Source organism: Cupressus sempervirens, chromosome 11 (genome assembly GCF_028749045.1).
Source record: "Cupressus sempervirens isolate cs-2001-9-10 chromosome 11, ASM2874904v1, whole genome shotgun sequence".
In the NCBI taxonomy this organism is placed as follows: Eukaryota; Viridiplantae; Streptophyta; class Pinopsida; order Cupressales; family Cupressaceae; genus Cupressus; species Cupressus sempervirens.
The window spans coordinates 600536884-600546969 of record NC_143128.1 but is presented as its reverse complement, the minus strand read 5'-3'; the positions used below and the strand labels follow the sequence as shown (position 1 = coordinate 600546969).

The window sequence follows — 10086 nt, the reverse complement described above, 5'->3', positions numbered from 1 at the left end:
TATGACCTAGAGGGTCATTTTTAGGGTTTAGGCCAAAAAAAAAACATTAAAAAAACTGATTGGGCCCACTTTTTACAACTTTTTTTGCCTCCTTTGGCACAGATTCATGCGGATCCACAGTGGATCCTCGAGGATAGATCTTGCTGGTGTGGCTAGGTTTTTCCCTTCAAGTGGAAGGGTTTTCCCTGGATAAATTTTTTGTGCCTTGTGCATTTTCTTTTCTTTTCTTATGGTGTTTATCTAATTTCTGGGCATTAAAACTTAACACGTGATTGTTTTCTTTGCTACCGAGATTTTCACAATACTTGAATAAAAATCAGGATTATAATTCCTACGGAACATTTAGAATCCCAGACTACAACATACCTCATTGCCAACCCTTTGCGGATGCTTAGTAACTCTATAACAATGCTAATAACATCATTTACTTAACAAGTCACTTTATTGGACACTTGGGGTTATCTTTAAAAATCTTTGAACAACAATTTCAGAGTCATTTTTGCCAAATTCCCCTTTCAAAATAACGTGTCTTAGATTTCATGACCACAGTCTCTCTCTTCCCTCAAATTGAACCAACACTTGTGCCTAACCTCATCCTTTGGAGTAAACTACACCCACAAGTTGGATGCAGTATTTTACCCAACTTCAACACTCAGTTGTGTCGCCTAAGGATTCGAACCTGAGGCCAGTAAAATACCGAAAGTTTTATAATTCTAGCTCACCCAATTCAAGATAACCATATCCATTTTATTTCAGTATGTAATTAGTTTTTTTTTTCATAGCATGTTATTCTGATATATTTTATCCTGACAGATCCCTTTCAGAGGTCTTCATCTCAAGCGATAAAGATTGGTTTCTTCTATGTAGATCCTTTCATATCACGCAATCTAAATTACACTGTTACTACGCATGTGTTTTGTCAATCTCTACTAAAACAAAATGCAAAAAATAACAAGAAAAATAGGTTTTTGGTTTAAACAAAATGCAAATGCTCATTTCAATGGAAAATCAAAAACCTTATACAATTAGGTCAATATTAAAAGCCAAAACCTAATTATGGCTGCAAATAAAAATATATACTCAACCTGGAAATCCACATATGATATCAGTTGCTATCTGCATGTCTGGCACAATTCGCATCAATGTGTCAACCACATGTTTGAATTCACCAACTGTGTACTCACGCTTCATGGCCTGGAATTCAAAAGATAATTACTCAGCTCAGACAATCAATTTAACGTCAAATAAATTATTTCACTTATTATTCAAACTGTAAAGTTGTTTTCTTCTTCAACAATAATCGACAAATACTCTTCTGCATTCAGGAGCATGAATTTCCCTTAAGCATATCCATCCCTTTCAGAACCATTGATGTCTTGTGCTAGTAGGATCGATACTTACATTCAAAACCGAATCACTTCCTGACTGCACTGGCACATGAAGAAAAGAATAAACACATGGATGCTGCAGTATTTCAGCAATTTCTTCCAAGTGCTCAAGAATATAAGGGGGATTTGTCATGCCAATTCGAAGCATTGTACTCCTATCAGAAGGAAGCTCGGCCACAAGTGCTTTCAGGAGAATAGGCAGATTTACTTTGATATCTCGGCCTGCATTGATACCAAATCTCACTTTTATAATTTAGAAACACAATCTACAATTACACTAGCATGATGTATATAAGATTTGTAAACAAAAGCTAGACTTGGCATAGGTTCTAGCATCTAGACATTAATGAAATAGTTGATGGTCTCCAATTTCTAACTCAAGTATGAGAATGGTCACTCTAAAAATTGTAACATTCAAAAACAAGAATGTTATCTCTTCTTCAAGTTCTCTTCTCAGTGTTCAAGTCTGAATCCTTTATGTCAACTAGGTCTTAATATCTTTCTACATTTAAAAACCCAAACACATATATACATGTAAAAAATCAAAGACCATTTTAGTGTTCTAATGTTAACATTATTGCAGAAGAAACTAACCATAAGCTCCTGTGTCTTCACTGCTCAGCCATATCTCTTTGACGCCTTCAGCAATAACAGTTTTGACTCGATTAACCTGCATTTACAACCTTGAAATTCCTGAGCAGTATCTAGCATAACCTGTAAATAATTCCTTAGAAAGCACAAAACCTGCATTTATTACTTTATAAAGTTCAACAGCCAATCTCCTTTGCATCATCATATTCAAAAAAAAAATACAAACCATCTCATGAAACAAACATCCTAAGGAGATACATTGGAAGATGCTCACCACCAGAAAAACAAATATATAATCGGAAGGATTGAAACTTACAAGAGTGTCCACAGTGTAACTCCCAAGATGCCCACGAGCATGCTTAGTTTTGCAGTAAGTGCACGCACCAAGACAGCCCACATTTATTGGAAGGATTTCCACAAATTTATTCTTTCTTACCTGGCAAAAAGTTTGATAGAAAATCTTATCAATGTGGGAATTGTATGTTGCCAAAGTCAAGGACAGTGTGTCCTTTTTATTCATCATTATTAATTTATTTCAGATAATTTAGCATATCATCATCAATCAACAACAACAAAACCACTCCTATAAAACATTTAACTTCAAATAACAGATTCAGTCTATCAAAGATACAAATAAACGTATTCAAAATAGTAGTGTTGAAAATTACACCAAACATACTTTTGGAAGATTAAGAGCTGGCAGTGTACTCCTTTTCAGAAGCCTAACTTCATGGCCCTTCAATGTCTCTTCAACCACCTCCACTATGTGGTCAATTTGTTGCACTCCAATTACACTTACACCATCTAGCTCTTTCAAGTTTCTACTTCCTTGAGGAACACAGCCTGCCACAACCAGTGGCTTCCTTGCAGCTTTACCTTTACGAATCAAGGTGTCCATGGCAGATTGACTGGGTGACTTCACTGTGCATCTGTACTACAAGCAGGTAGTTAATTATTAGATCTAACAAGAAAGCTTATCGTTTAAAGATTCATTAACAAAGACATACAAAAAATGGTATTATCAAATGCTACTTTAATCAGAGCCTCCCAAAAAGACATTTCTCTAACTAATAAGTTTAACTGCTGTGGCTTGAATTAAAATCTCATGAAATTAAATTTATGTTCCTGTTTTATGTATTTTAGCCTTTGGTAATTTTATATTTGTGTCAATGAAATCAATTTTTTTTTATTATAATAACAAGGCAACTGCACTATAAAGTACCTATGTGGTCTTAGGCAAAGTTGAAAAACTCAGACAAGGCAATATCTCAGCAGGCCCAAAAAAATTGAAAATCTCAGAATTGCCAAAAACTCGGCAAATAAATCAGCAATAAATTGACACTTTTTCTTGAACATTTGAAAATATACATTTACTTTAAATATTCTTTAAAAAACATGCATATACCAAACTTGTAGAACATATATTGATTTGAGATATCCACTATATATGAATCAATGTTTTGAGTTAAATACATAGAAATTAAAACTTAGTAGATTAACATAGAATCATATACCAAAAACAAAGTACGACATCTAAATAAAAATAAGTTCATACATATAGAACTCAAACTCCATGAAACTACAACTTCCAAATACATATTGAGTTCAAGTTTCAGTATCAATGAAAACAATGAGTAATCATTAATTGTGTCTATGACTAAAGCTCAAAAGAGATCATCATTGTTGCCTGGGCGTTGCTGAAGTACTTGCAACATCCTCTACAAGTGCCTCAACAGAAGCCTCTGATAGATGACCAAGTTCATGTTCCTTCTCACATGTTGCCACTTCTGCATCCCAGTGATCTGCCTCCATCTCAAACTCAACTAGTTGTTCATCAATCAATAAAGGATCCACATGCGCATCTACATCACCACCATCAAGAGGAGCAATCTAATCTATTGAACATGGACCAATCTCATCCAAGTCAAGTGGTTCATATAAAGCTTTCCCTTGCACCTTTTTGTGCAACCGAAGGTTGTACCGCACATAAACCAAGTAATTCAAGCACGTCTAAGTCAACCTATTAGGCTTCTTTGTGTGTATGTTCTCAAAAGTACTCTAGTTTTGCTCACAACCATAAGCAGTACAAGGCTGTGATAATATTTGGATGGCAAGCTTTTGAAGATAAGGTGTTGTGGCACCATAATCTTCCCACCATAAATCTGCAAGGATAAAAAAGCCATTTATAATGCAGTGAAGATTCCAATAAACTTAATGAGTGAAATAAATGGTATAATAAAAAACACATGTTCTTATTTACCTGACTGCAGGGTATATTTCTATGTTTGCAATCAGGTGAAGAAAACAATGGCCCCTCTTCCCTCTTGTAGCTCTATAACTCATCAAGTATGCGGTATCAAAGGTCCAAAACAACCTATCTTTGAATACATGCGTCCATGCCAACTTTAACCTAGAGAACTACTTTGAAAGTGTTTAAGTAATACATGAGGTTCAAGTAGTAGGCAGGAACATGAATACTTGTCAATTCCAACTACGATCAATTATGTTCCATGTGGATCTATAGTTGGTCTCGTTTGACCTATAAAAGAATTGAATGGCTTCTTTAGCCCTATTACATGGCCTCATATAGATATCTCATGGGGTTTTTATCCCCATCAACAATTTGTGTTCTGACACCTTGACATGACTTTTTTTACAAAAACCAGCAAATTGCAATATCTAATAATTAAACAATAAATCATCAATCAAGGTTTGAAAACTTAAATTGATGGTCTCCAAAAACAAACAGCTAGGGGATTTGAAGACTCTTAAAAACAAATAGTTGGAACTTGACACCAAGCAAAATCCATAATCTGAAACTGAACAAGTAAAGTCTTGGGAAACTATTTGTAGTAACACCAACCCTTCAACTCTATCGGGAGTTGAAAAGATGGTCCAAGGGAAGTGAGTGGGTAAGACGTGTTTGTGAGCTCTGAGGGTCTAGGGCCTTCCTCCCACCACAATAGCCCCTTTCACAGCAGGACAGTAATTCCTCAGTGATCAGCTGGGTACCTCAGATATCACACTTGATAAATGTTGGTTCGGCCCCAATGGTGCCTTTTACCTTTGGTTTCTCTCTATCAAACAAGTTACGGGCTCTTAGGGCAAAGAGCAAGCTATTCCATCTTCCTACTAAAATTATCTGGACGAGGATCTCACGAGATCACAACTAGCGGAAATGAAACATTCTCCAAGTTTGGTGGCAGAGGCGAGGAGTAAGGGGAAGTGGGCAGTTATTCGGAATCTTCGGGTTGTTATTCGTGATTCACCTCGCCCCAATTAGGAACAGAGACTGGCTTTCATAGCCAAATGACGGTCTCAGCAACAGTTGGGAAAGAGTAAGCCCTCCTTTGGCTCTCTTCTTGTCAACTATTGGAATGGCAATGGTACTCTTTGGTCATTGCATTGTCGTCTTTTTGATGTTGTGGGTTCAGCTGACATTCTGGCCGTTACGGAGACACACAAGAGTCTCGCCCCCCCTCTTCCTAGTGTTGTTGGATACCAATGGTTGATACTATATAGAGAGGAGGTTCGGGCCTTGGACGGGGTGCAAGGTTCCGGAGGTGTTGCTTATTTGATAAGAGATTGCCTTTTCAATGTTACCTCAGTAGTTCATTTTGACACCATTGCAAGATTCATGGGGATTCATATTCATTGTACTAATCATCATCTCTGAAATATCTTCGTAATGGTTTGTTACTTCTCGTTAGCTTCCTCTCCGTATGTCGTGCACAAACTTGAGGACAATTACCCTTTTTTGGCTTTGCACATGTATCTCCAGGTTTCTTGCTTTAGGTGACATCATTATTTTGGGAAACTTTAACGTACAGACCAGGGGTATGCAAGTTCCTCTAAACGACCATGACACTGACCTGATTTGCACTCACGACACAGAGCCTAACAATCTAGGTCTCCAACACCTCTATAAGGATTGTCATGGCCCTCTTTCATGTTATGGCCGCCACCTTCTTCAATTTTGTGAGTCCTCTAATCTGGTGATCTTGAACAATCTTGGTTGCTACCCCAACTCTGAGCTTTTGACTTGATGGCCTCACTGTGGGGGTGTGAGTGTAGTGAATTGTGTCTTAGCTAGCACCTTTTTCATCTCCTCCATTAGTTGTTTCACCATTGCCCGCCTCTCACTAGTCGATCATGCCCTCCTTGTAAAGTGGAAATATCACCCAAGTTTACAAAGTTATGCTAATCGTACAGAATAACATAATTGAGATATAAAGTAAAACATAGAATGTACCATTAATACCACACAACCAATAGGCGAGGAATTGGTTTCTTTTATTAATACCAAAACAACATGAGTACATTGACAATGTTCCAAGTACTTATTGAAGAATCAGTTGGTTGGAAACCAACCAACACATTCCCTCACCTTCTAACTATCCTGCCCAACTAACTATAACATGTACCGAACACAATAGTTACTTTATCCCGACTACATCTATCCCCCAAAAAAAGAGAAGTCGTCTTGAAAACGACTGGAAGATGACTGCTGAATATGAAAACGACAAAAACAAACTTTGACTTCAAGAAGGATGGGAAGACATCCCTGTGCTTGGCGCTCCCCGTAGTTGTTAAAAGTCTCGTTCAACTGTCTTTTGTTTTGTTCGAACACCTTGCAGCACCCTTAAAGCGTCCATCTTTTTGGTTTCTGTTGTGGCGAGCTTGCTTTCTAATTCAGCTTTCTCTATTTTCCAAGCTTCTTGCATGGTAACTTTTTCCGCTTCCCAGTTGTCTTAAAGATTTTGCCTTTCTAGTCCCCATGCCTTGGCCAGGATTTTTTCTAGTTGAAGTTCCAGGAAAGTTGCCTGAAAGGCAACTTCCATAATCGTAAGGGCTTCCATGAGAGGTGGCAATTGTTTTGGCCCATGGGAAATGATAGAACTACTTGTCCACATAGTGGCCATGTCTTCCTTTAAATATCCACCCTGTGCTAAGAGTCCCCAATCTGCATGGCAACCATTCCACATAAATGCAGCCAATGTTTTTGATGCTGTTAGGACAGCTTCCAAATTTTGTGACCTAGACTGTTGCATGAGCTCCATGGCATGCAACTCAAATGAAAACACTTCTGCCTTGGCGTCAAAAGAAGTTGTGTTTGGAGGTTCCCCACGCTCGCTTTGTATCTCTACCTGTTTCTCCGCAACTCCCTATAGAGGGGAAGACACCATGCCTTCTTCCTCGAGTAACGTATCAGCCTCCTCTAGAACTGTGTCTACCATAGCCCCAGGCATCATACTTCCCTGAGTGTGGATTTCCTTTTGTTGTTGATATACTACTCCTACTGGTTGTACTACGAGAGCAACTAGATGTACCACTTTCGGCCCTAGAGGTGTTTGCAATCTTATTTTATGGGCACACTTTGTTTGGCACCTCAAATCTATGGCTTTAGTACCAGAGTGCTTTTCCGAAAAGATTAGTGGCACCATCTTCGCGAGTGATATTCTAGAAGCCCCCATGCCGAAATTTGTTGCTTGCCACCTGTTCCTTCCTCTACTCCTGCCTAATTTGGATTGGAATTATCTACTGCATCAATTCTGTCGGGATCACCAGGCATGTTTTGGTAAATCTCAGGATGTTCTGATACTCCTATTGGAATTTCTTCCTCCATCACACATCTTAGTATCCCGTCCAGTCCCATTTTGTACAATAACCCTTCAATTAGCTGGAATGTGCTGCTTTTTAAGGCAATTTTTCAACTCTCCATTGTAGGCATTTATTTTGGGAAGGTTGTTGATAAGTACTATCCAATTTTTTCGTACCATTGAGATAACACGGTGATCCGAAATAGGTGCACATCCAGAAAGTCTTAGCCCACCCCACTACCAAAGGCTTCTCTTGACTTGATTCTCGACAATTGATCAACAATTAAATGAGTTTTTCCTGGACGGACTATGATTTTGAATGTAAATTCTTGTAGCAGAATTAGCCACCTACTTAATCTCCCTTGGATCACTGGTTTGTTCACTAAGTACATTAGTGCTTGGAGGTCAACAAAAAATGTAAAGGGTGTAGCTAATAGGTAATGTCTAAATTTTTTCACCGCATACACCATTCCTAATGCTTCCCTCTCTGCAGTACTATAGTTACGCTCAACTTTGGATAGGAGCCTGCTTGCAAAATATACAAGATGGTCAAGCCCTTCCTTTCCTGTTTGTGCCAAAGTAGCATCAATTGCATAATTGGAGGCATCTACATGAACACGGAATTCCTTGTCCCAGTTGGGGTATATGAGAATAGGGTCCTCTACTAATCTTTTCTTCAATTCTTGGAAGGCGGCTTCCTACTCTTCCTTCCACCCAAACCGCTCTCCTTTCCTGGTTAATTTCTCCAATGGCATTGACACTTTGGCAAATCCTTTTATAAACCTTTTGTAGTATATTACATGGCCCAAAAATGACTTGATACCTGTTACATTGGAGGGAGCTTCCATTTCCAAGATCATCTTGATCTTATCAGGATCTGTCTTCAATCCTCCTTTGCATACAATATGCCCAAGAAGCCTACCATGTGAAACCATAAACCTGCATTTTTTCGGATTGAGGGCTAGTCTCGCTCTTCAACATTTCTCCATGCATTCTCCAAGGATTCTGAGGTGTTGCTCCTGCCCACTGTAAACTGACCAGTCATCCAAGAAGGCTTTGAAATTCCCCACTGACATGCCTTCAAAGATATGCAGTATAATACTCAGGAACGTGGTCAGTGCATTGCATAGCCCGAAGGGCATCCTATTATAGGCATATACCCCGTCCTCAACCACAAATGTTATTTTTAGCTTATCTTCCTCCGCAATGCTAATTTGATTGTACCCTGAAAATCTGTCCATGAAAGAATACATCTCATGGCCAGCTACCTCCTCCAGAATGCTATCAGTAAACAGAATGAGGAATGGGTCTTTTATTGTCACTGAATTCAAACCTCTGAAATAATCACATATCTGAATTTGAGCATCATCCTTCTTGACTAGTATGACTATAGGAGATACCCATTCACTTGTTTGCACTTTAAATATTATCCCCGCTTCTAACATCTTTGTGATTTCTTCCCTAACCCTTTCTACATAGTTTTTATTCATTCTATAAGGTCTTTTTTGTACTTGTCTTGCTCTAGGTACCAATGGAATCCAATGGACGCACACTTCTGGGGGTACTCCCTTCAAGTCTTTGCACGTTCAAGGAAAGATATCCTTATACTCCAAGATCCTAAGGGCTACCACCTTCAACAATAGGTCTCAATCATCCCCTATCCAGATTTCTTTAAGTTGATCCGTTTCTCCCAGGTTTAAGGTCTGGAGTTTAGCTTCCTTGTATTCCACCTTGTTTCCAAAAATGTGTCCCGATGTCTTGTTAAAAGTTGCTCTCCCTTCCTTATACTCTGTGTACCCTTCCGAGTATCATTCTTCCGACTCAGAATCTTGCACTTCCAGCATGTTAAATTCCACATGGAAGACTTCATAGTCTCTCATCTGCCAGTGAAATAATCCACTAAGGGAACTTGTGTCATCTTCTGAGCATTCCCCTAATCTGAGCACCCCTTCCTCATGTGGTTCCATCCCTCCATAGTCTTCTCCTTCCTAGTCTGATGCCAAGTACTGACTAACTGACTGGTTTTTGAGATCTATGATGTACTTTCGGCCTTCAGACTCAATAGATAGAGTGTTCTATTTCCAATTGTGGGTAGCTTTTGCTGCAACCAACCATCCTCTTCCTAATAAAGCATTGTACCCTTTCTTCTCTAAAGTGATGACCACGAAATCCAAAAAAAATTGTTGCATACTGACTATGACTTTATGTCCCATGAGTGTTCCTACACTCTTGATTCCTTGTTGTTCGGCTCCCACTAGTTGAAATGTTGGTGGCCATAGTGTGGGTTTCCCCATTTCCTTCCATGTTTCTTCTGATAAAACATTTACACTAGAACCTCTATCAACAATAGTGTTTGAGAGTTTGCACCCCAGTATCTCCATCTGTACTACTGCAGGTGTTCTCCCAATTCCTATAGTGAATAGGGTATTGTCTTCTGTGTATACTTCTCCTTCCTTCTTTTTCTTTGAGGTTGTCCCTTTCAGGTTTGCCCCCTGTGTTAGTGCTAC

The 10086-nt window shown here is 38.8% G+C and overlaps 1 protein-coding gene across 2 annotated transcripts in view; it reads right to left on the bottom strand.

Moving 5' to 3' along the window:
- Positions 1-10086, bottom strand: part of LOC149531106 (Methylthiotransferase) — a 123685-nt gene that overhangs the window by 48982 nt on the left and 64617 nt on the right. The window contains exons 4-8 of one of the 2 annotated variants that reach the window (XM_089811764.1): positions 2659-2908; positions 2296-2415; positions 1983-2058; positions 1402-1610; positions 1086-1194 (exon numbers count right to left, since the gene is read on the bottom strand). In XM_089811764.1, the coding sequence (XP_089667890.1) occupies positions 1086-1194; positions 1402-1610; positions 1983-2058; positions 2296-2415; positions 2659-2908 (764 nt within the window). Of the gene's footprint in view, positions 1-1085; positions 1195-1401; positions 1611-1982; positions 2059-2295; positions 2416-2658; positions 2914-10086 lie in introns of both variants that reach the window. The other variant, XM_089811765.1, reaches the window with a different exon arrangement.